The 27,346-nt window shown below is 41.4% G+C and overlaps 1 protein-coding gene across 3 annotated transcripts in view; it reads right to left on the reverse strand.

The window, feature by feature from the left end:
* Positions 1 to 16,336: 16,336 nt before the first annotated feature.
* Positions 16,337 to 27,346, reverse strand: part of PRKCA (protein kinase C alpha) — a 184,133-nt gene continuing 173,123 nt past the window's right edge. For 2 of the 3 annotated variants that reach the window (XM_053375349.1, XM_053375350.1), the window contains 4 exons: positions 26,514 to 26,594; positions 24,470 to 24,577; positions 21,071 to 21,211; positions 16,337 to 17,067 (listed from right to left, as the gene is read on the reverse strand). In XM_053375349.1, the coding sequence (XP_053231324.1) occupies positions 16,903 to 17,067; positions 21,071 to 21,211; positions 24,470 to 24,577; positions 26,514 to 26,594 (495 nt within the window). In that variant the 3' untranslated portion in view covers positions 16,337 to 16,902. The other variant, XM_053375351.1, reaches the window with a different exon arrangement.

Consider the following 27,346-nt stretch of genomic DNA (forward strand, 5'->3'; position numbering starts at 1 on the left):
GGTGGGGCTCAAGGCCCCTTGGGCTATGCTCTCTGAAGTCTCCTGCTACAGGTTGAGAAATATCCTGCCCACCATATCTGTTAATGGCATCCCTATAGAATTGGCACTTTCTTACTGGTCCTATTTCTGTGACTGACAGAAGCCTGCTTGACTCAGAGACATGTTGATAGCAAGTGCCCCTTTCTGGACATGGATAGCCTTACTTTTGTCACCTATGCTTTGATAACTTCTAAGTTAGATTACTGCAATGTGTTATATGTGGGGCAGCCTCTGATGGTTTAGAAACTTCAGGTTGCTCACCAGGAAAAGATGGTTTGAACATCCTGGCCCAACTGCATTGGCTGCCAATTAGTTTCCAGGTCCAGTTCAAAGTGCTGGTTTGACCTATAAAGCCTGAAATGGCTCAGGACCACAACACCTCAAGGTCTGCCTCTCCCCATATAAACTGAACCAGCCCCTGCCACCATCACCTGAGGCCCTTCCTCAAGTGCTGTCTCTGCAAGAGGTCCGGCGAGTGGCAACATGAGAACGGGCCTTTTCTATGGCGGCTTCCCACTTATGGAAAGCTCTCCTCAGCAAAGCTTGCCTGGCGCCTTCGTTACATCTCTTTAAGCCCAAGACAAAAATATTCCTCTTCTCCCAGGCCTCTGGCTAATTAAACATTCAATATCCTTTTAAACTGGGGTAATTGGGGTTCTTTATGTTTCTATGGTATGCATTTTTGTGTTTTTTATATTCTAAACCAGGGGTCAGCAAACCTTTTCAACAGGGGGCCGGTCCACTGTCCCTCAGACCTTGTGGGGGGCCGGACTATATTGGGGGGGGGGAATGAATTCCTATGCCCCACAAATAAAGCAGAGATGCATTTTAAATAAAAGCACACATTCTACTCATGTAAAAACACCAGGCAGGCCCCACAAATAACCCAGAGATGCAGTTTAAATAAAAGGGCACATTCTACTCATGTAAAAACACGCTGAATTCTGGACCGTCCGCGGGCCGGATTGAGAAGGCGATTGGGCCGGATCCGGCCCCCGGGCCTTAGTTTGCCTACCCATGTTCTAAACAGCCCTGTGATCCTCGGATGAAGGCTGGTATAGAAATTAAACAAAGTCACTTCTGCATGTCAAAAAGTGCATGTGCATGCAGGCTTTCCCTTTGTGCCATTTCTCCATTCCAAATCTTCCAGCTGAAATTCCCCACAGCACGTGCTTATTTGAAATCCCAAGGGGTGTGGGCAAGAGAGTACATTGTGGAGCAGCATAAGACCTGAGTGTTGTCTCCTCTGCTTCCAACTGCCCCCATCAGAGGTGACTTCCCTTGCTCTGCAAGGAAACTATCACCCATGGTTGCACGCCACATTTTATTTGAGCTTCAGGCTGATGTTTAAAGAAGCAGGGACAACAAGAAAGCACACACAAACACAACATGGATCCCTAGATATTTACAGTATTATTCCCACAGCAGTTAAGGTGGCACTGTTCAGTTGATGAACCACTATGGAGCTCATCGTCCTTTGAACATGGGCAGCGAGACAGCCTTCCTGAGATGCAGGCTGTTCCCAATTTAGACCTGAGCTACATCCCACGGTAAACGAACGGAGAGTTCAATACACTTCATGCCTCTTTTTCTTTAGGGGGAGATAAATAGCTGTGCTCCTGGCAAAGGCAACAGCTGAAACGAAGGGTTGCCATAGCAATCAGTGGCTGAAAAGCTCTCCGGGCTGGTGGCACCTGCACCAATTTAGTTAGGCAAACAAGGTGGGGTTTTGAAGTACTGTACTTTGCAGCCAATTATGGCAAGAAACTGCAGGACCGTTTTTTAAAAATAGTAATGATAATTCACCCCCTCCCTCACAAGGAAAAAGCAGGGTTGCTACATCAGTGATTAGAGGAAGAATGCTTCCAGACATGGCTCTATCAAAAAGGGAGAGAGAGGGAAAGAGGGAGATATTGGACATGGCCATTGTAGGACACACATTCACACACACACACACCAATTACTGATTGAAATTATTCCAATATCAAGATCCAAAAGATAAATGGAACATTATTCATAGCTGCTGGCAGAAACAGGAAAGGCCAGATTTCACAGATGCAGACGATGAAGGGTACAAACATTGCTCATTGTAGAATGTACCTAACAAAATTAGAAGTGTGATCAGAAGCACAAGAGATCTGGGTGAAATGGACAGGATAGTGGTCCTGTTGGTAATAATAATAATAATAATAATAATAATAATAATAATAATAATAATAATTTGTACCCTGCCTATCTGATCGGGTTGCCCCAGCCACTCTGGGTGGCTTCCAGCACATATAAAAACATAATGAAACATTATAAAGATTACAAACTTCCCTATGCAGGGATGCCTTCAGATGTCTTCTAAAGGTTGTATAGTTACTAATCTCCTTGAGGGGAGGGTGTCCTACAGGGTGGGTGCCACTACCGAGAAGGCCCTCTACCTGGTTCCCTGTAACTTCATTTCTCTCAGCGAGGATTGGAAGGATACCCAACCCACCCACTCCCAATTAAAAGATCTGAAATTGCAAAAACATTCCAGGATATTGGGATACAAGTGTTAGGAAAAATAGGAGAACTTACCTGTTTATGCTGAGGCTTTTGCTGGCTGTTGATTGCCAGCCATTTGTCATAACGTTTTTGCTAAACCAAGCAGCATTGTCAGTACACATTTTATTTTATTGCTGTTGTATTTTAAGAGATTTTACGTTTTTGCTTCGTTTAAAGCACCTTTATATTGTATTATAGGCAGGATATAAATAGTTTTAACAAATAAATATTATCAGACTCTGTGAAATGTTGCCCACAGGTGGCAGGCTGGAATCGAAACATATCGGGGTTGGTTGGCTCGCTTCACAACATTCCCTCACAGTAGCAAGAAGTTCTTTTCTTCTTCATTCTTGGTGGCTGTGAGAAGCAGGAGATGTGGGTTGAAAATACCTCTAAGCCACCAGAGTTTTGCTTTCTTAAATCAGGTTGGTGTCACAGGTGTGTGGAAGCACAAAATCCTCTGGCACACACGGCTTTTCCTAGAATATTGCCGGCAATATGGTATTATTTCTAAGATTGCAAAAATGTGAGGAATGGTGAACAGCAGAGGAGCGTGTTTCAGGAAAGCTGCCCAATCCTAAAAACAAATTGCTCATAAATTAACTTCAGATTAGAGTCATAGACTGTAAAGCCTGAACTCAGTTAGGTTGCTTACATTGCACTGACTTCAGTGGGATTTAAACAACCTAACTGTACTTTTTCTTCTTTTTTATATTTATATTTTATATAAAAAGTATAAAGGTAGAAGTAATCTACATTAGACCCAACAACTTAGTAAAAGTAAAAAATTTGAGGTCTTAGAACAAAGGAAGGAAGTCAATATGTGTATATGTATGTACAGTGGTACCTCGGGTTAAGTACTTAATTCGTTCTGGAGGTCCGTTCTTAACCTGAAACTGTTCTTAACCTGAAGCACCACTTTAGCTAATGGGGCCTCCTGCTGCTGCCGCGCAGCCGGAGCACAATTTCTGTTCTCATCCTGAAGCAAAGTTCTTAACCTGAAGCACTGTTCTGGGTTAGCGAAGTCTGTAACCTGAAGTGTGTGTAACCCGAGGTACCACTGTAATGACTAGATTAGAATGATGAAATATGATAAAATATGGTTTTATTTGTAGATGTGTGCTTTTTCTTTTGTTTTGTGTTTTCTTTTTTGTGTTCTGTTTTTCTTTCTTTTTTGTACAGTATTCTTTTGGATTCAATGTTTGTAATTTTTGTTATAATTTTGCATTGGAAATAAAATATAAAAATATAAAATATAAGCAACCTAAATGTACACTGTTGAGGTCCTATAAAAGTATTTGCTGAAGTTAATTTATTTTAGCTGGTCGAATAGAGGGATCATGTCTAATATAGTTATCAACACAGTAATGAAGAACTTCCTCTCAGTGACTGGGATGCTGGTTCGACACTGAGAATGCAATGGTGGCAGAGAAATAATATCCCTTCTTTACCACTGCCACATGGTAAATATCATTAGGTGCCTTTAGTTGCGTTTATTTATATTCCTTGTGAGATTGGTGTCACAAGTGTGTGGTCCTGCCATGGACATGGAATTGCTCCCAGGCTACTGTTCTGGGGGTTCTGAAGGATATATTTTGTATTGGCCATTTACAATTATTTTTTATAAATGCAGCTGACATTTGCTTGATGAGTGTCAGGTCAACATGACTATTAAGAGTTTTCATATATCTGTTTATGGATCTGACAGTTTGTCTTCTACATAAGCCAAGGTCCAAAATAACAATCCCTCTGCATGCATCTCAGTCTAAAAGCACTAACTGTTCCCTTGAGGAGGATTTAATCCACCAGGGTATTTCAGCAACCGATTTCTAATGAGCTCCATCTGACCTGAAATTCCAGCAGCGCTGTGACTCTCCCCTTCTGCTAGAGCAGGTGCCTGCTTTGCGAGTATGAGATATTTATGTTCTATCAGCTTATTTCCTTTTCTGCATTCTGCTGACATGGTTACAGAGAGGAACTGAGCAACATTTGAAAAGAATTGTCATGGTTAGAGGAACTCATAGTGTGGATTAGAGCAAAGTGATTTTGCCCGGGTGCCTTGCAGAAATTTTAGTTCTCCTGTGAACTTCTGTTGTTGTTGTTTAGTCGTGTCCGACTCTTCGTGACCCCATGGACCAGAGCACGCCAGGCACTCCTGTCTTCCACTGCCTCCCAGTGTTTGTCAAACTCATGCTGGTACCTTCAAGAACACTGTCCAACCATCTCGTCCTCTGTCGTCCCCTTCTCCTTGTGCCCTCCATCTTTCCCCACATCAGGGTCTTTTCCAGGGAGTCTTCTCTTCTCATGAGGTGGCCAAAGTATTGGAGCCTCAGCTTCAGGATCTGTCCTTCCAGTGAGCACTCAGGGCTGATTTCCTTAAGAATGGATAGGTTTGATCTTCTTGCAGTCCATGGGACTCTCAAGAGTCTCCTCCAGCACCATAATTCAAAAGCATCAATTCTTCGGCGATCATCTTTCTTTATGGTCCAGCTCTGTTACAAATAACTAGTTAGTGGTGCAACTAGTCAGAGGTGCAGAGGGCTTGATGTATTATTACACCTTTGGATGCTGAATCACAGCTAAAGCGCAGGAGGAGATAAATTGCGTCCATAGTCATTTCCAATGTGAAACAAAAGCAAATTTTCAACCCAAGCAGGTGCCATGGAGGAAGTTGAGTGAAAATGTACCCTAGGTTTTCTCAGTGAGAACAGAAAAAAAAATTTAAGCGGCAGTGGTTTGGAATGGAGTAGATGTGAAAATTGAATGTCAAAGTTATATGATACTTTTCACAAAGGTGCAAAGGGGGAGAGGGCTTTTAGACAAGGAAAGTAGATTTAAAAACAAACAAACAACCATGTTAAGATGAAGCTTTGCTTGTACATTCTCTTTGTTCTTATAGAATCTCCTATGTGACAGCCAGCACAGGACACCTGATTCAAATTGTCAGCTGTGAAGTTTACTGGATAGCTTTGACCCAATTCTCAGCACAATCCTGCAGCATAGAGTGAAAACAAGGCAACATATATGCACTGGCCACCTTGAGTTTTGCAAGAAACACAAACGTGATGTACTTTGGTTGCCTATTAAAGGGGAGGTGGGAACAGACAGCTGCTTCTTAGAATAGTTTATGTTATTGTTTATTGTGTGTATGTGTGTGTATGCATGTGTATGTGTGTAGATAAATAGAAATGTGTGTGCAAGTTGTGTGCAAGAGAAGAAAAACTCTGGCCTTCGATAAAAGAACACAGGAGGCAACTGTTGAATTAGAGACCTGGCAGGGTTCTTGTGTATGCAGTGGTTCCTGTGTATTCAGGAGGAAACCTACAGCCACTCCCACCAGGGTAAGGAGGTAGTTTTTCCAAGCATGGCTTCTTCTACATCTCCCTTTTATGTAACTGTCACAAGAGGTGCCCAGACCTGTACTAGAAGCTGTACATAAAAATGGAGCACATTAGCAATGCAGGGTGTGTGTGTCTATCTATCTATATATCTCTAGAAATACTGCATATAGTGGGAAACATCTTTCATGTGTTGCGAGAGTACAGCTTTGCCAGTCCAACGGTTCACAGAGTTCATTCCTGCCAAGCCTTGCCCACATTTAAAGCACAAAATCAATCTTCTCTCTGAAGCGCACACAACTCTTTGCGGGTTTTGTCAGGCAGAACAATTTAAATATGCAGAGATGGTGCTAAAAATGGCTTTCTTTTCTTTCTTAAAACTCAGTCATGTGCTTCTCAGGTTTTAGCAATAACTTAAGAGAAGCCCCCTTTTCGCTTTGGTGGCAATTTTGCAAATGACTGTTAACAATCACAGGTAAAGAATTCGTCTGCAATGGAAGTAATTAGGCAGCTGAAGAACTGGGGGGGGGGGGAGCAGCGGCGGACAAGAATGAAATGAAAACAAAAGAAAAACAGCAGACATAAATTGCTCTCTGGTTTGTTTCAACAATGAGCTGGGCCTTAGAAGTATTTCAGAATGTCATTTCAATGCCTCCAGAACCCGGAAATGCTAAGTAATGTGTGAAGTGAAAAAACGCTAGTTGTTAGCCCTTACACACAGCCCAAATGCTGCTTTAGATAAGGGGTGGGGGACTGTTTTCAGCCCGAGGGTGGACTGCATACCAGTGGAAGGCAGGGCCAGAGGCATTAAGTGGGCCCCCCAGCAAGCATTTATCCAGTAGATACCATTCCAGCCATGCAAAAGCCAGAAATCTCTACATTCCCACCCCAGTCCATCACCCACTCAGGCAAGCAAGAGTAGTTCTCAAACTTCAAGGATGCATTATTGTGAGGGAACCTGTGGCCTTTGAGATGGTGTTGGACTACAACTCCCACCAGCCTCAGCTGACATAGCTATTAGTCTGGGATGATGTGAGCTGGACTCCAGCAACATCTGGAGAGCTACAGGTTCTTCACCCCTGGTTCTTAAGGTTAACGTCCTTCAAAGGCACAATCAAATACTACTACTAATAATAATAAACCAGGCACAATCAAATGATGATTGCTCTTTTGAAGTAATGGCAGCAAAAATGCAGCTACCATAGTTTTTGCTCCATAGGGCACACCGGACCATAGGGCGCACCTAGTTTTTAGGGGGGGGGGGAAATAAAGAAAAAAAATTATTCCCCCCACCAGCCCCAAAGAGCAAAGAAGCCAAGACAGCGAGTGGGATCCAACCCGCTGGCTGTCTTGGCTTCCTCTTTAGCCACGCGCAACCTCTCCAGCCAGGAGAGGCTGCGCGCAGCTTTGGCAGAAGCCAAGACAGCGAGCGGGATGGATCCTGCTTGCTGTCTTGGCTTCGTTTTTAGCCGCAGGGCTGGGGCGGGGGAAGCCCGAGTTTCCCAGCCCCAGCCCCCGGCCCCCAGAACAGGCTGCTATCCGCAAGCCTTCGGAGCCCGGCGGGAACTCCCGCCGGGCTCCGAAGGCTTGCGGATAGCTGCCTGAAGCCCGGGAAGTGCAGCAGGAGTTGGTGCTGCGCTCCCCGGGCTTCAGGCTGCAGGCTGCTATCCGCAAGCCTTCTGAGCATGGGCGGGAACTCCCGCCGCGCTCCGAAGGCTTGCGGATAGCTGCCTGAAGCCTGGAGAGCGAGAGGGGTCGGTGCGCACCAACCCCTCTCGCTCTCCAGGCTTCAGCGAAAGCCTGCATTCGCTCCATAGGACGCACACACATTTCCCTTTCATTTTTGGAGGGTAAAAAGTGTGTCCTATAGAGCGAAAAATACGGTAAGTCGCTCAAATCATATATATGATGGACACCCTTCCTTGGAAATTAAACCAACATCAAGACTTTAACATTCAAAAACTTTACCTGCGGAAACTGATAGATGAATTAAAACATTATTTTTACAGCCATGTGCTTCTCCAAGCAAGGGCCAGCAGTCTCTTCTGCTAACTTCCAAACAAATGTATTTTCCTCTAAGCAGTCAGTCTTCTGTATCTGAGTTAGGCCATCCCTTGCAGCTCCTATGAGAGATTTCCACTTTTACCTTCTCCTGCTGCTTTGCTCTTTTCCTTTTAAGCAGAGAAGAAGCACCCCACCAGTCTATTCAACTTAGCAGTATTCACAGTGGATTCTAAAACAAGTCATCTCAAATCACATAAAATAGAGTCTCTCCTTCGCTAGATACCTCTCTTGTGACAAACGTTAGCCAATCCCATGAGTACTACTAGAGAACTCTCTAGAATTCAGTTACCAACCATGATAGATTGGGCAAGAGATGTGGGACATAACATAATGTTTGAAGATTGGGAAAGGTTGTGGAGGAAAGGGGTCAAGTTCACCGCATGTACAATGTTAAAGGAAAATATTGTGAAAATGATGTATAGATGGTACTTAACTCCTGTAAACTTAGCAAGGATTTATCACAACAGTGATAATCTATGCTGGAAATGTAAAGAAAAGGAAGGTACCTTTTACCATATGTGGTGGACCTGTCCTTCTGGTAGAAGATTTATAATGAATTGAAAAAAATGTTGAAATATACATTTGTTAAGAAACCAGAGGCCTTTCTCCTTGGAATAACAGGTTTGGAATTGCCCAAAAAATATGTTAGATTGTTTTTATATGCCACAACTGCAGCTTGAACTTTACTGGCCAAGAATTGGAAAACACAAGAAGTACCAACAGTAGAGGAATGGCAGATGAAGATGATGGGCTTTTCAGAGCTAGCCGACCTGACCGGCAGAGTCCGTGACCGGATGGAGGAGGAGCATCAGGAAGAATGGAAGAACTTCAAAGATTATTTACTTAAATATGCTAAGATAAATTAATTAGAAATACTTGCAAAAAAATTAAAATAGGCTAAGGATTTAAATATGTGAAGTGATAGAATACTATGTTTAAAGCAAAGATGAAAGGAAACAAAGATGTTAAGAGGATTAAGTAAACTTTATGAGATTTTGTTTTGGAAAACCATTACAATGATATATATTGAAATTCAGTCAAGGGAATTTGAGGAAGTCACTTAACAATGTTATTAAGATTAGATTAAGTACAGTTATGATGTGTGTTTGTTTGTTAATTTAAAATTTTGGAAAATTAATAAAAAAAATTGGGGGGGGGGAGAATTCAGTTACCAACCAATCAAATTTAAACATGTGGTAATGCTTAGAAGCATTTACAATTTTGGTGAATTAAATTACCATACTTAACATGCTCACCATAAAAAAGGGTGTGTGGTAATGGTGATAGTGCTTAGTGAAATCCCTCTCAATGCCAGTCACCCAGTGAAGGGGAAAAGGAGACAACGGACATGTTCAGAGACCCTCTTTCTTCCCCCTGCTTGGGCCTTGCCCAGCACCTAATAAATAACTTCCCCCAGAGGTCCCTCACAGCAAGCCTCTAATGAACGTTGAAGGCTATAAACTTGGAAGCAGCTGTTCCAATGCAACCTTAGGTAGTGGACGACTGGGAAAAAAGGAAAAAACCTAGAATGAAGTATGAAGAAAAGACAGCTAAGGACCCCCCTTTCCAACAACTTATTTTCAGCCCCACTACAGCTGATATGTGCATGGACTAGAACACTCTTGGATGGGGACAATTCAGAATCAAATGCAAAATTTCCTTGAGCTTAAAGAAAGGAAGGGCAGTTCACACCGCGAACTGTAGGAACTGTACTTCAACTGGAGTACCATCAGGGATAAAAAGCAATACATTCAAACTCTTAACAAGTCAAAAACTTGCAGTGTAAGGAAGACACTCCTCCACAAAATAATTATCAGTATCTTTATTCATATTCACTTGCTTTCAAACTACCATTAATATTTAACAAAAGAAAATGTCATGCAAACAAAGATTAAATATTAATATTAAGGGGTGTGGGGAAGAAATGCAACAATTTGTACATTAATCTTGCCTGCTATTTTTTTTAGATTTCCCCCTGCAAACGAATGGCTTCTCCCATTATCCCTACAGTACCTTATCGTCATTAAATAATTAGAAAAGGTTCCCTTCTGTCCATAATATAAATGTTGAGCCTTAAAAGTGGTATCATACATACAAGGTAACTTTTATTGATTCTATCCTTTGTCAAAAGAAAAGATAAGGGTTAACATAGCAAATACCATGATGTTATAAGGTCTCGTGTTGACACATTCCAGGGCTGCAACCTGACCATAGTGTGTGACCTGCATATTTGTAGGCTTTACATTAAGCAAATAAAATAAAATAACAATAAAATCACATTTTATGTTAAGACTGGCTTGCATTCATATAAATAACAAAAAGAAAGGAACAGCTCTTAAGTTATTTCCGTGAAACAGTTTAGGCAGTGATCTTCCAGCTAAGTAATAGAGCAGACCCTCTGAAATAAATAGACTTTCCCACTGATTTAAAGGGGTTCACTTTGGGTATTACTTACTTGGAGATCAGCTATAGTATCATACCAAAGAAAAGAACCATTTAAACCCTAGGCCTGAAACCCTGCATAGCACGCAGATAAGCACACACAATCAATGACTCTGATGAAATTAATTACGGGTTGGTTAAAAATCCATCCATCCTGGCCCAGCCATTTCTGCTTGGTACTGATGTACCTGTAAGGTACTTGCATGGCACAGAGATAGGCTCCTCTCCTTCAAGGGCCTCCCAATTCACTTTAATAGGACAGAGAGCTATGGGGCTGCCTGGCAATGAATGGGAAAGCTCAGGGGCAAGATGTGCATTGCACTGAAAATCTAGGGAGCGCTCAAGGACATTGGAGAGGTGAATTTTTAACCTTTGCTGGAAAATGGGTGGGGGTGGTGGACTCAAGTGCTTTGCCCAATCTTGCCCAATGCGCTTGTGTGAAAATCCCACACATAGGTTTCAATGGGGTTTGCATAGGAGAAATCCCCAGTGGAATTTGTGAGCTTTGAATGTCCGAGGTGGTACAAAAGATGTATCCGATGGAATCAGACTGTTGCCTGCTACATGATCTGAAACCTTTTTTATTTCTTTCTGGCATCCATTTCTTCATGGCACCCGCCAATAAAGATCAAATCTCTCTTCTACAAATAGTTGTAGCAGTCAAGGCCAGCAAGCCTCAGTCAAACCGAATTAACAACGGAAATAGATTTTTTGCTGATGGGATTGGTTGCCTTCATAAGGATAACTTATTTTATTTTCTGGTGCTTTGGGGTACACTGAAAATATGGTGTCAAATTTCCTTAACATTTCATTCTACAGTAATCAGTGATGCTTTATTTATACAGGATTTGAATCTCTTTAATAGGAAAACTGTCTACATGGTTTTTTGCAAAAGCAGCACTTGATAGTACTATATAGGACTTTGCCTGGCAAGAGCGAAGTTGTATTCCATACCCCCGTAAGACATTGATTAGGATAAGTTCAGTACTCCCCCCCCCCCCGTACTATTACAGTTGTATAAAAAGTATAAATAGCATTGGTTTTTTCAGCAAACCATGTAAATTGAACAAATGGATTCCTTATTAAAAAGTATAATACTTTTAATATATATATTTCATATTAGAAGTGTACCAGGAACAACAACTAAACAGCTCTCACAGCAGCCTGCGAGGGACGTAAGTAGTATTATTGTCCCCATTTTACAGATGGGGAAACTGAGGCAGAGAGGTTTAGTACCATGCCAAAGGCCACCAAGGGAGTCATCGGTAGAGCTGAGAAAGAAGCCCACTGTTCCTAGATCCCAGACCTGTGGTACAACTATGACAACATTATAGCAATACCCCCCCTCCCCAGATTTTCTTATGAACAGGGAGGACTTTGCTGCATGCTTACAGATTCACTATAAGGCTGTATAAATGCCAGCTCTCACTGGCACAGTTATCAGCTGATGATATGAAGTGATATGTAATTATCAGTGCTAAATCATTCCCAATTTACTTTAAATATTTCAGATACATTTTGTTGGCAAAGATGTGAGGTTTAACCATTTTGTTGTCTTGCAAGTAAACATTTTTTTTCCTTTGAACTAAACCTTGCTACAACCAAATTCTTAATATTTGACACATTTTTACAGATGCAAACAGATTAAAAAATGAAATAAAAGCGACAACCATTACATTCTAATGGCCTAGACAACAAAGATAACAAATCACATGATTATTTTTTTTAAAAAAAACCCTACCAAATTCCTTAATGGGCATAAACATTATAAACTGAACACTATAAATACATTTCCCACACTATGTTGAATTTGGCCACGAGGGAATCGCTTGTATTTTGATAACCGTGAACCAATATGCACTGAGGGCCCAATTCAGTTGGTCCTGTGAGCACAGCTTTCAACTTACAGGATGCTGCTAATGTGATGGGAAGGATGCAAAAAAGGTGGGGTTGTGTCCTGAATATACAAAAATAAAAATAAAATAATGCAACCTTCAGCTTCATATTCCTAGAAGATCCTTTTTGTCCTCCATTTGTCTCCTATTGCAAAAATAATTCTAAAAGTTGGGAAAGAACTCTGTTCTGTGGATACTAGACTTGCTAAAATTTTCATATGCAACCTTAACCCCCCCCCCGGCCAGTAAGAATTGCTTTTAATTCCACAGACGATTAAATAAGCTATGTCTCCGGTGTTCATTAAGTCTGCGTAAAATGAAATGTTGACTTTCAGAGGACTGTGGCTTTTTGAGCATGCATTTATTTCCACTATTAGAAATAGAAGTCCAGCTATTATGGATGAACTGTTGTAGGAGCTGGTGTGTAGAGGCTTGTGCCATTTTAATATTCTGTATCAGATGCACAAGTGTCTACAGCTGGTCCTGGTTAAGAATACCTGCTCTCGGAGATTCTAGGGGAAACTAGCTTGCTTTGTGCTAAAAAAAATACAGTCGCCAAATACTTCGCTGTTAAACCCTTGCGGCACCCTCTTAACGCCTGCCATTTTGCTATACAAAAAAAAAGGGGGGGAGTCTCTGTGTTTCTGTAACTGGTGATTTTCCCAGTTATGTAAAAGGTAACTAATGGCTTAAAAGCATTGAGCATATACCGCATTAGACCAATGCTGGGATTTCAAAAGAGCAAGAACAGAGACTACTGTCTGCTATTGAACAGGCAAATTCCAGAGCAATTGAAACAGCTTATGAAAGTGCTGGTATGTTTGTCTGCTGGGAAAGGAAGGAAAAGCAAATTATTGTACTTTGTAGTGCAATGCTCCACCTGCGTTTTAAGCAGCTGTATGCACACTGAACAGCTGAGACACAGGACCCGGAAACAAAACCTAGTCAGGGCCGGTTACTGCTCAGTACCACACTTTTCCATATATGTGCTATAAATACAAGTTCCTGTCGTTACCATCTATTTGCCATTATTTCACTAGCTTTCGTTGGGTGATAATATTAGAAGCATTCCTTTGCTCAGTTCAACTCCACATTATCTAGCACTCAGAGCCAAAGGAACATAGGGTAGCGTCATATACCTGGTTAGACTATTGGTCTATTTACCCCAGTGCTATCACCTATGAATGGCAGCAGTTCTTCATAGTCTAAGGGCAGGAAGAGGCCTTTCACAACACCCCTCCCTTATCTTTTTAAACGGGAGATGTCAGGAATTGAACTGGTACTTTGCACAAGAAAAACATGGGCTCTACCGTGGAGCTAGGCCTCCTTTCCCAATGGGGGCAAAGCAGTCTTGCATCTTGCTTTTTAGACTGTAAGCTCCTCAGGGCAGATACAAGTCTTCTTGTTTGTTGCTCTATAAATTGCACCACCACCTCCACGTTATTGCAATCCATGCACACTCAACGTATATATTGCAATCCCCTGTCTGTGTCCGTGGCTGCAGAAAGTGGGGATTTCATGGGAAAAGAACATGTCCTAAAATAACGTTCCCTTCTCAGCATGCTGATGGGCAGATTTTGAGCCTCAATATAGTCCCAAAAGTGTCATCACCGAATATATTGTGTTCCCTCGCCCCAGTGGCAAAAACATATCAAGTAAGTGGAACGCTAGCGTTTGTTTCTTTATCAAATGAAAGTTTAATTTTGCTAGCTAGGCTGTGCCAATTATAGATAAACCACTAAGCGTTAAGTCTGGGAATTAAAAATTATCTGCCCAATTATGATAAAATATGCTTAATTTTCTCTCAAACTGTGACAACTGTTTAGAAAAAGAGGCAAATGTGAAGGAGATAAGGTGCCAGAATTCAGCTCAGAACACCTTTATTGTAAAGTAAAGGTACCAATGTCTGATAGCTTTGATACTTTTATGCGTAAAGGTAGTCCACCCACACTGACCACATTTTTCATTGTTATACTATTTTTATAGTATAACGTTCATATGCCTCTTATTCACAGTATCGGTTATTTGCTGCAGATTTCAAGTGGCATGCTTATGTGATGTTCCACATGCACACACGTGACCCTGGGGCCACTAATGTGCTTCGTGAGTTGGCGTAGGTGCCTCTACACCAGTGAGCACACATGAAGGTAAAACACTCTGTGTTAAGGTACCTTCAGAGAATAGTGGGGCCGTTCAGCAAGTGCTTTCAAGAAGAGGAGAGATGAAATATTTTGGCACTGTTCAGAGCTATAGTGTACTATGTAACAGTTTCATAAAAGTGGAGACCTCTCTTTCCTTCACAGTAATCTTGTGGAACTCATCCCATTTCTAGGAAGCACATTCGTGCGGCCAAAACAGCAGGCGCATTGCCCTCCATGAAGGAAAAGGCATGACAAGATTCTGGCACTGGAGTGCATATTCAGCATCTAGGTTTGCAAATATTAAAAGGGGGAATGTTAACAAATGGAGAGGAGTGTACCATACCGCATGCCGAAAGTGCAAATCAAATACAAACTGATTTTAAAAATCAACATATTCTAATAATAATAAAAAAATAAGGTGGGTGGGGGGAGCTTACGCAATTTAAAACATGGGGGCTAGAACTCTAGAGGAAGCATCTATCAATTATAGCAATGGCCTATTATTGTTTTCCTGTTTTGAAAATCTAATTGATGTGTAATAGCCACTCAACTTCAACCATGTCACAAAGAGGATATGAACATGTTCTGAGCATGCAGTCAATTCTTTTCAATTTTTTCTGTTCCAGTCCTCTTTTCCCATACACATGAAAGCTGCTCTTAAAACTGCCAGCGATCAAAATGTCTTTTAGGGATTTGGTGCAAAGGGAAACCTTGCGTGAGGTGGATAGAGAAATTATCTACATGCACCAATAGAATTTTTCTTCAGCAGCCTGGGGGCTCAGAGGGCAGTGGTTAAAAGTTTTTTTGATGGCGGTTAGAGCCTTGCAGAAAAGCTGCAGGTGGCTGTTATAATTTAGCATTAGGCCTACGTAAGAACAAGGCATAGATTTCCCTAAACTATCCACGTTATGCAGAACTTAAAAAAAAAAAAACACCTCCAAAACTAGTAATAATAAAACATTAAGCTAAATCTAAATAAAGAGTCATTCAGAACAATAACCTTCACAAAGATAGCACAGCTGTGTCTTATAAAAAATGTATATATCTTCTTCATACTTGATAACAATCATCCGTAATATAGATTCACTTAATGCTTATTATTAAACATGCAAAATTCATTGCATGATGCATATGCAAAAATGTATTCAACGTCTTCAGCCAGGACAACTGCAGCCAAAGACAACATCTTCAGCTGCTTTTCAATTCTCGTTTTGTTTTTCTGTGGCTCCAGGGCTCTTAAACCATGTAAAATACTGAGGGAAGGGATTCATCTAATGAGCCCCATCTGCAGAAGTCCTGTGCAAGGACTTCTCCTTGTGCCTAGAGATCCCCCCAGAACAGCCTGTGGGGAGAAGAGAGGGTGATCGTTCTGTCTGGCAAGCTGAAATGCTTTTACGGACGGAACTTTAATCCTAACACAATGTTGAATTCCACCCTAAGCTTTTAATTTTTAAAAACCTTACTTTTATTGGGAAAAGCAGGGACTGACTCTGAATTCTACATTTGTGTTAATTCACTGTACAAACACCTTCCTATCATGCAGTTTGCTAAATAAATAAGTATAAACTGGGGACTTGGGGCTTTGCAGGTTTGTCTCAGAGCCGAGCTAAGAAACAATTTTTAGAACACAGTATTAGAACTTGGCTTAATGATAAACGTTGAGTAGTGGCAAAAATTAAGCAGTACAAATGGCACCCTGGATCACAGTGTAATCTCATGGAGATTAAAGTTAATACACATTATCAGCATGATGCAGTTTTACCTTTGAGATAGTTCATCATAGGTTCAGTTAATAGTAATCTTACGTATCTTATCTTTTCCATTTCATATTTTCATACGTTTGCCGCTACTTTGATCAACTGATTTTACAAAGATCTCATGGATCTGATTTGTTCATTTGTTTGCTGTAATAGGTATACATGCTCAATTTTTAACATTGAAGCATTTCCCCCCCATTCTGCTCTTGTTTTCTCTCTGTTTCAATTATTTTACATTTCCGGGCCTATTACCCAGCCATTCATCATGTCATGTGACACCAAGCAGACCAAAGAAAGACCTGGTCCCACAGGGTTCTACATGCAATAATTCAGATTTGCTTATTATTATTCCCCCCCCCCCAAGTCTACATGATACTCTTAATTAACCCCCTGAAAGGAAAGAATCCCAGAGGTGCAGGGTACAATGGGAAACAACAGAAGTTATAAAAAAAAATATGACAAAGGCTAGCTTCGTAAGAGTAACCTAAAAGCAGCAGTGATTCCTAGATGAATACAATGGGTAGTATGTGGTGATCTCCTGAGACCACACGATCTTTGCTGTAAACCTTGGCATCTTCCCCAGCTTCTTACCCCTACAATTTTCAGACCCAAATGGAATCAACAAGGCAAAGGTCTAAAAACTCCAGGGCTAAGGACAATTTTTCACTGTGTGGCTTCTTCGCGTCTATTGTTTTCATACTGAGCTCTGCAACAGGGGATGTACAAACTGTGGGTTGACATAGGAGAACCCTTCGAAATCTGCTTGGTCTATGTTAGAAATGACCAGCTGATCAGGCGGTGTTAACACTGGCTGTCCTCTGGTAAAGAACTTGTCGAAGTTTTCGGCGCCCTTGCCGCACTGTAAGGTGGGAAGAAGAAAAAAATCAGTCAGAAAAAGAGAATCTTGCTGTAAGTTCTGAAGTAATTTAAAACATTGCACCAGGTATGGAGAAGCTGTGGCCCTCCAGATGTTGCTAGACTCCAAGTCCCGCCATGCCTAGGGCCACACTGGCTGGGGCTGATGAGAGTTGAAGTTCAGCAACATCTGAAGGGCCAAAGGTTCCCCACAAAGGCACTACAGTGTTCTGAAAGTGTGCTAATTGCACTGGACCTCGCGAATTTGTACCATTTCTTTTCGACACAAGCGATGAATGAAGCGCAGTACGCATATTGTTTTGTTCCATACAAACAGCTCCAACTATCTTAGGGCATGCATTCAAGTGAAGTAAGTAATAATAAAGCTATTCAACAGTATTAATTAAGTGGTGCTTAGTTTGTTTTTGACTGTTGGTTTTTTTAATGTCGTTAATATTGCCTTAAGGGTTATGAGTGCCGTAGTGCTTTGTGATTGGTGTGAGCGAAAAGCAGCGTAGAAATATAATACATGAAATGAAACAAAGCAAGGATTCCAGTTGTTGTGGTGGCACTTTGCGTGAGCAGCACTTTAGTGCTCATTACAGTTGAATAATCTGTAATAATTCGGATCTTACATGAGCATTTGTTCATGAGAATCTAGGAGTGGTCAGGGCAGCTTATGAATTTTTTGTTTTTGTACTGATTCCCCCTGCAAGCTAGTTTGCAACCCAGTCTACTGTTGTTATAACTGCATAAGTTTTCATTTTAAGTATTCTTTTCCTTCTTTCTTGAAGGATGCATGTACTCAGACTCTAGATAGCTGTAAAATAAAGATGAAAAACCAAGGGGAGATGTCACTGGGAATTGGCGGGGGGGGGGGGACGGGACTCCAAATGCCACAAGCAGCTTTTGAAAGGGACGTGGCAGGCAATTTTGTCACTGGCATATTCCATCAGACAACAGTTATAGGTAAACACTTCCAACAGTTGCACTAAAAAAAAAAAAAAGATTGAGTTGCTGGATCAGGAGTAGCCAACAAGGTGCTCCTAAAATGTTTTGGACTACAACTCCTATGAGCCCCAGCTAGCATGGCTACTTGTTATGATTAAAGCTGTAGTCCACAACATTAGAAGAGAACTGTGTGGGCAAACTCAACTATGGTATTCTCCTTATTTAATATTGAATTAAATGTCTTGTACTTCAGAAACATTTGATTTGGAATTTTCCTCTTAAAAATCATGAAATGCTATTGCAATTACCACAAATGTCCAATATATGTACTTCACACAAGCTCCTAACTGACTGCTCTCGAGTGAAAGGCAGAAGTTTTAATACATGCTACAATTTAATTAGGGACATGGATGGCGCTGTGGGTTATACCACAGAGCCTAGGACTTGCCGATCAGAAGGTCAGCGGTTTGAATCCCCACAACGGGGTGAGCTCCCGTTGCTCGGTCCCAGCTCCTGCCAACCTAGCAGTTCGAAAGCACGTCAAAGTGCAAGTAGATAAATAGGTACTGCTCCAGCGGGAAGGTAAACGGCGTTTCCGTGTGCTGCCCTGGTTCGCCAGAAGTGGCTTAGTCATGCTGGCCACATGACCCGGAAGCTGTATGCCGGCTCCCTCGGCCAATAAAGTGAGATGAGCACCGTAACCCCAGAGTCGGTCACGACTGGACCTCATGGTCAGGGGGTCCCTTTACCTTTACAATTTAATTAAGGACTAATATATTAGCTACCCAGATTCTTCCTTATTTCAGATTATCTGAGCTATATATAAAATAGTCCCACAACAGAATATCATGGGTGATCATTTCTACAATGAAATAACTAAGAAGGCTTGAGGAACATGCCTCAAATATATGGTACAGACGGCCAGAAAAAATCTCACATATACAGACAGATACCTGATGGTCATGAAGTGTTAAAAAAATTCATCACAATCATAGCTCTTGAGCCAGAGAAACATAGTCTGGAATTGTGCACATGTAGCTCCTTGGTCAGATAATTGACAATAGCATTTATCAAGGACTCAGGTAGAGGAATAAATTCATCTCCCCACACCACCTCATAACCAACTGTTGACTGGCGTACTATGACTCTAGTCCTGTGAGCCAGAAGTATACATAGAAATATACATGGAATCATAGAATTGGAAGTGACTCTGAGAATAATCTAGTCCAACCCCCTTGCAATGCAGAATTAGACAGCTGGCCCACACAGGGATCAAACCTGCAACCTTGGTCTTATCAAAACCCTGCTCTAACCAACTGAGCTATCCTCTTTCTTGCTTGACCTTCTGAACTGGAGAGCATGAGATGACTCCTCCTCCAGTAAGGGCCTTTTGCTCACGTGATCCTGCCTAACCAGTGAGTGGGAAGATTTGGGGAGGAAATGTGTAGATAATATCTACAAGGCTCATAATTCAGTTAGCAGTATGTGTGCAGGAGCCTGCTTCTGTAGATGTATGCCTAACAGGACTGGGAGCAATAATTAGTCAAGGAACTCCCATTTCATCTGCAGCAGCTAAACTGTAGAATAGCACGAGTAATAACGTCCCGCTAGCTGCTCAGCCCCCTCCCATGTATTTAACCTCGGTTTTTGCTGCAGCATCCTGAAGCTCAAATGCTTACACTGCTATTAGAGAGGCACAAGTTCTATATTACATTCTTTAAAATCTCAACATTATGTGGCCATGGCTATGACTCATAATTGCCCTACAGTGGGATTTGTCATTAGTCTGTCACTATTCTGCCAACATGCACCACCTTAATGTCTGGTTTGCTATAAATGGGAAAGTGTTTCAAATGATACACTCTTACCCTTTTGCTGTGGGGTTTTTTTTGTTTTTAAACCAAGCAACGCTGTGACAATCACAAAGGCCTTTAGCTTGGTGGGTCTTTTGGTGGCATTCCAGCCCACAAACCAAAAATAGACGTTTTAGAGAATACTCTTTCCAGGTCCCCAGTTTATTCTGTACTAAGCAGCATGTGACTGCAATTAATTGTTCCACTAAATGTAATGTTCATAAACTATGAAGCATTTCAAAGCCTTCAGCTGCCCACACCAAAGCTGAAAAACAGCTTTCCATTATCTAAGTATGCATAGCAAGCATTACCAAACACATTAAAAAGTATTACTGTTATTTATTTCAACTGACATTGAGAGCCAAAGTTTTGGGTGGTGGTTTTTTTTGTGTGAAAAAGGAAATGAAATACAAAATTCAAGAAATATTAACGAAACTCTGATGAATTCCCATGAGGTGAAAAACCAGCACTACCCTACTCTGTGATATGCTGCTGCTTATTTTGATTATTAATATCAAACTTCCAGGCACACATGGAATTTAAAAAACCACAGGTATTCCAGATTGGGATTCTCACTCAGAGAAGTGAAGAAGCGATAAGCCTGAAGGGCAAAAGTATAAGTGCAAGGGAAAGGAACAATGAGAAAAATGCAGACTGTATAAGACTGTCACTCCACTGAACTACCAATGAAACTGACATGTTTCACACACTTCACAGTGACTGGATCCAATTGTATCTATCAACTTCAGCTGCTACTTTAGTTTTAAGTGCTAAAAACAGGTGGCTGATATAAAAAGAGATTACAGGGTACCTGCCTACTCCATTGAATGATGTGAGTATATTCTCACTCCATACTCAAAAGTGTAAGGGCTAATGTGCTTGATGTTTAATCTTAGAATGATGTAGTGCCATTTCTGGCTTCTCTTTTATTGAATGCTGCAAAGGCTACTTGAGTTATTCTATTGTTCTCTTTGCTGTTTCAAACTTGAGCATATTTCAGCATACGTATAAAACTTGTTACGATAATTGGGATAATTGGGATTGAAAATGTGTTTTTCGGGAAGCTCAATGGTTTTTTTTGTAGTTTGTGTACTTAAATTGTGAAAAACAAAACAAGTTTTAAATGTTTCTTTTTTTAAAAAAAAACCAACAACTCCAGAAACAGTTCATTGGGGAAAGGAAGTGTTTGTTTGTGTCACTTACCACTTTAGGTTTGAAGGGAGGCTGGATCTCTCGGTTTTCCAGTCTCTCCCAGTCAATTCTCCTGAAGAAGGCATGCTCTCGGATGTCTCTCTCCCCCTCAGGCCCACAGCCAAGACGCTTTCCAGGATGTTTAGTCATTAGCTGGAAATCAAGCACAAAACTCATGAAAAGAGGTTTCCAGAATGGGAGCAACAAAGTAGAGCTGTGGCTGGGAATAGGATATTTGAAAATGTCCTTTAATTGTTGCAAACCTGGTCATGTTTTTATCTCTGGAAACAGCCTTTACTTTGTTGTCTTTTTTAAACAAGCCAATTAAACTTGATAAATTCCATTATGCTGAAACTGTAAGAAATGTAATTTACCCTTTATCTTTTGGGCACACTCTAGCCATCCCATTGGCCTGGCTCACGCATCATGTTAAGCCAAATACTGGCTCGTTGGGAGAAGATTGTGGCCTCTTTACTCCTCCTTGGACATTTTGCTGCTGCACCAAACCAAGCTAGGTCACGCCGTGGCTTAGCATGTCACCTGAACCTCAGCTCCTGGACAACCCAAGAGATGTAAAACCAAGAGCAAGTCTTGGTTATACGTTGTTGTTAGAGCCATGGTTTGACAACATGCTAAGCCCAAACCATTGGCATGGCAGGAAAAGGACCAGGGTGACACAAAGCAGCCACAATCTCTTTCCTGGGAGTCCAGAAGCTCGCATTAAGCCAGAGTTTGGCTTAGCATGACATGCAAACCAGGCCACTATGCGATTTAACCCAGTGGCAACAAGTATGCCTCTTTTTCATTTGTATATTTACTACTTATCTGATCAATACCATCTGCGTGGAGGAAGCATGATCTTGGAAAAGGAGAAAGCCTTTATATTTGTAACTTGAATGGCTCTCTTAAAAAGGAGGGCAAATGGATGGTTGCAGGGAGTACGGTTTCAATGAATTCTGTGGTCTGTCTACCGGCTTCAACACCTCAGCGATTTCTTTAATGTTCATCTCTAGTTATGTGTTCAACATGAATAAATGCGGAGTTAGAATAAGCAGAAATCAAAACAATTCAAACTATGAAACAGACAGCAAAAAAAAACCACAACCCCACATGGAGAAGTCACTTTCAAGGCTGCACCGTTTTTAACAGGATAGCAACTTATATACAGTATAGGAATGTGTGAATTAGGTCTAATTTTGTGCGGTTTTTAAATGTTTCCTTTGTATTCTTTGCTTATCTGTATGCCACCCTGGGTACTCAAGAGAGGAAGAGGGTAGGGTAGATTAATGTCTCCATTCACTTCTGCAGCATCTCCTTATTAAGACCCCTAAAGTCAATAAAGCAGACCTGTTTTTCTCTAACACTTAAAGTGTCTTATAGGGGAATCCTAAGCCCACTGGGACACAGGTGGTGCTGTGGTGTAAACCACTGAGCCTAGGGCCTGCCGATTGGAAGGTCGGCGGTTCGAATCCCCATGACGGGGTGTGCCCCCGTTGTTTGGTCCCAGGTCCTGCCAACCTTCTGGTTTTGCCAGAAGCGGCTTAGTCATGCTGGCCACACGACCCGGAAAAACTGTCTGCGGACAAACGCTGGCTCCCTTGGGCAGTAAAGCGAGATGAGCGCCGCAACCCCAGAGTCATTCGCGACTGGACCTAACAGTCAGGGGTACCTTTACCTTTAAGCCCACTTACCAAAGCTACATAGGACTTCTTAATATGCATGCTTAGGACTGCACTGTTAATTGCAGAGTTTCTGAATCTTTGGACAGAAGCCAAATGCAGATTATCACTTTGTCACAATTACAAAATGGAAAGAAGGACTGTGCAGGTTGAGCACCAGAGATCTAAGGAAATGTCAGGCTTGTTTCTGGATATAAAATAACCAGAGCACATCTAAAGCATTTGTTTGAGGAGCAGCTGGCTCCAGAAATGGTGTCTTATCATAAGTACTGTATATGTTCCCCCTACTTTACAGTGAAATAAACTCCTCTGTTAGGAACAGGTGCATAACTGCTCTCCTGCTGATGGATCAGGTTGAATTGCTAGGAAGAAGAAGGAAAATCCATCTGTGTTTCAGAAAAGATTTCTGCATCGGGGAGTAAATAAGCTGTTTCCCCCCCCTTAATTTATGGACAGTATGCCCTCCTAAAAGCATGAGTTGAAGCAGATATTGCCGTGGGAGGTGTCTGCTCAATTTGCAAGACACGATGCAAATGCACCTAGCCGTGCAGGTGAGCAATAAATGAAGCTCCTTTGTTAGATTTCTTACGCACCCTTTACCATAAGGTCCTAGGGCAGTGACCTTTTGTGGCTGCACAACTGGAAATTAATTTCAAGGGTGGACAGAAGATAAACTTAAATACAAAGAAAGATGTGACCATTTTCTTCTACTGAGGAAGGCAGCCTTCTATGAGCGAAGCAGCCTTCAGAATACTCAGGAATGCAAGTAAACAATTCAAACACAAAATTCTTTCTGTATTAATAGAACAAGGAAGTTTTGGTTCAGAAGTGTCTAGTGAACAACCAAAGGACCTAATGATTTTTTTTTATTAACAGAGCTGATATATAGTGATGACAACATTCTAGATCACTGCATGCATCTAACAAGGTGGACTCCAGATGACAAATGTTTCTATTAACAGAGCTTAATAAAATGTTTAGTAATAATATCAGTGGTATCATCATCATCTTGAAAACAGAGAAATACAACAAGCAACTCCCTCCCCCTAAAGCAACCTTCCCAAACCTGGTGCCCCACAAAGGACTTCCACATGTGTAGGTCAGAACATTTAGAGGGCAACCAGGTTGGGGCAGGGTGCCCTAAAGTATAGCAGCCATTTGTACTCTGAAGGAATGAAACAAAAACCAAACTAAACAAAGAACAGGAAGAATGCAGACCCAAGGAGCACAAAATCAAATTTTAGAATCCTCCCTGAGATATTGAGCATCTCCTTTACATTCAAGCACCATAAGGATAGAAAAATTACTTTATATTGCCACCAGCTTCTATCTTTAGAACCAGTGCAAGATCTGGGAGCTCCCTCTTCAGTTTCTAATACCTATGAAATTGAATTTGTGCCTCCTAGGTTCTACAAAACTGTGTGGCTATGAAAGGGACCTCCAGGAACAACCAGGTTGCAGTTGAATCCGATGAGATGGGAAACATTAAAGCAGAAACTTATGGGGAAGGCAGAAGTTCCAATATATTCTTTAGTATGAACAGGCAAAACCACCTGATCCATGGAGTAGCTCCAAGTATAAAACTGTTACATGTGGCTGATGATGCATCTCAAACCACCATAGCTTGTTTATATAAATAAAGCATAGAAAATAGTAAAATTAATAATCTCAACAGTAAAATACAGTATATAACTTGAACAGCAAAACAGATAATTGCAGCAAACTTTCTTACCCCCTTGCAAATGGACACAGCTTCTTTGGACATTGCTTTGGGGTACGAAACATTATGTTCCATTATTGATTGAAAGAGCTCGTCTTCATCTTCACCATCAAATGGAGGCTGTTAAAATGTGGGGTAATTGTTAAATTGAATGTTAAATGGGTAATTCAGAGTTAATGTCAACACAGAATATTTACTCAAACGTAGATTAATCTATTGAGCATAAGTCAGCCTCCCCCAACTTGTTGCTCTCCATATATTTTGGACTCCAATTCCCATCTTCCCCAGCCAGCATTGCCAATGGTCAGGGATGATGGGAGATGGAGTCTAAAACATCTGGGAGGCACCAGATGGAGGAAGGCAGTTTTAATTACCTTCAGATGAATATCTATGCTGTTAGGTGCCTTGATCACAATTTTATGGAAAGGTGAGATACATTTAATAACAAAAATGTGGCCAAGGTCAACCCTGAAGTATGAGATAATGCGCTATTCTGTGCACACTACTGTGTGACAGCTATACATTGCTAAGGCTTTGCTTCTATTCCACCGAACAAAGGAGCAGCCAGCGCTGTTGTCCTAGAGAGGCAAACAGAGCAGCAGGCCAGCTTCAGTGAACATACGCCTTCCGATTCCTCTCCCTGAGTGCCACAAAACCCTGTCATTTATGCTGCTCCTAGCATGCATTTCATAGTATTACGTACATTTGCATACAAATGTCAGGGATGAAACAAGAGCATGTAAAAGCTTGAGTTTCTTCCCCACCCCCAGCAGTTTTTTGGAAGAGAGGCAGAAGCAGCAAGATCTGTTCTCATCCCCAAATCAGCTTTAAAGACACCTAACTGTCTGTGCCTAATCTACCTGAATTTGGAAGGCTTTGTCCCCTCAGAAGTGTCTGCTATGCCTACAAATGTATTCCAATTCTGACAAACAAAATGTTACAGCGGTTTGTTGATTTCCCCATTATAATCAATGGAGAGACAATATAATCAAGGGAGAGAAACAAAGTAACACTGTTTACAGAGCAAAGGTGTTGTCTGAAGCACTCCAAGGTCCACAGGCCTTCTATATGAAGCACCCAATCAGAATCTGAAGATTTTTGTTTGTGTGCACACCTCAAGTTTAGATGTTCAAATCTTGGCTTAATAAATCAAGATATGAGTGAGCTTACTGCACACACACTTATTTTGCTCCTTCCTCTGCACAAGATGGGAAACAAATCAGGAGGACACAGTTAGATACAGCTTTCTTTTATATCCAGACTGAAAACCACAGTTAATGGCTTCCACACAAACCAGATTAGGAAGACAAGTTCCAATGGGTTTATGTTCTGGATGGTTTGAATGGTATTAACCATAGTTTCCTGGTTTGGACATAACATGAAGGCATGGTTAGCCATAGCTTCCTGGCTTGTTTCCATGCTCACATGAAGGGAGGAGCAAAAGGACTCTGTCCAGGTACATAAAACTCATTTACACTTCAGCTTACTAAGCCAACATTTGATCATCTGAATGAGGCTTTAGTTTGTGCTGCATACATAAGGGAAGGTGACAAACTATTTTCAATCTGAAAGTGGCCGATGATTCCCCAGAAATCCCTAAGTATTGGAGACAAAAGAAGCAGAACTATATAACTCCCAGTGATGGAAAACAGCACAGCTTTCAATGGGAAGGCTAGTTCTTAATGGGTTACTGGATCACCTCTTCCATGAGCCAGCAGAACAAAATTAAACCTAACTGATACCAACCAAACTCAGCCACTCTGTGTTTGCATTTCTCATTACATACTTTAACGCTATCAGTTTGTGTGCACCACAGGAACAGGTTGGTTATTAAGGCTGATGAGCTGTTAGCTATGCAGACAATGTGCATATTATAATCTCGTGACTTGATTTAACTTTCATAGAGCGTTGGGGGGGAAATATGGATTGAACCGATTGAATCTAACAACCCTGCTGTTAATTTCTCTACTAATAAGGCATCTTTCACATTAGTCATTCACCTGGCATCAATGCTCACTCATTGAAGTATTAAATGCAGAAGCACAAACATCCTTACCTGACCAGCTAGCATCTCGTATAACAGCACGCCATAGGCCCACCAGTCGACTGACCTTCCATATGGCTGATAGGCAATAATCTGTGAATTGTAAATGAAGAAACCTATGTTTTAAGGTTGATTTTATTATTTTTTAATCAAACATCTAACTGAAATATTCTGTAGAAATAATTTTATAAACAAAATCAAGATAATGGAAAAATATGGAAGTCATGCTACGGAGGGACACAGTTGGAACAATTGGTTGATTCAGCTTCATGTAATTAACATTTGTATCTCCATACATTTCACAGGAACAGCTACAGGCAGGCCCATGCAGAACAGGGAGTAGCCACAGGCCTCAGAGGGCTGAGCCAGCGGGGTGGGGGGTGGGGGGGTGGAGACCCGCCAGATTTATGTTGGCATGCCAAGAGCAAGACCTCAGACAAGCTCTGCATGGGCCTGGCTACAGACATCTGTAACTGTGGCAAACTGAAAAGGGCAAGAAATGGCCACAGTGTGCAATCAGGGGTTTACAACCATGGTTTGCATGAAGTTTTAAAGCTGCAACAAGCAAACCATGGTTAAGACAATATTCTCAACTCTCCAGTCTCTATGTTTGTTAAGGGGAGAAACTGATGTTGACAGTATCTTCCTATGAATCAACTCCAGAGGGAAGGCAAGGTAAAACATTCTGATTTTAACAGGGGCTAAGGAAACAAATCATATTGAGTGCTAACCAGAATTAAAGGTATGTTTGCACTTAATGCTAAACCATGGTTTAGCAGCACATGGATGATTCTCAGTAAGCCAACTTCGAATCAGGAGTTATGAAGCTAGGTTGTTTAGCCATT

This window comes from Podarcis raffonei, chromosome 2, assembly GCF_027172205.1.
Source record: "Podarcis raffonei isolate rPodRaf1 chromosome 2, rPodRaf1.pri, whole genome shotgun sequence".
Classification (NCBI taxonomy): domain Eukaryota; kingdom Metazoa; phylum Chordata; class Lepidosauria; order Squamata; family Lacertidae; genus Podarcis; species Podarcis raffonei.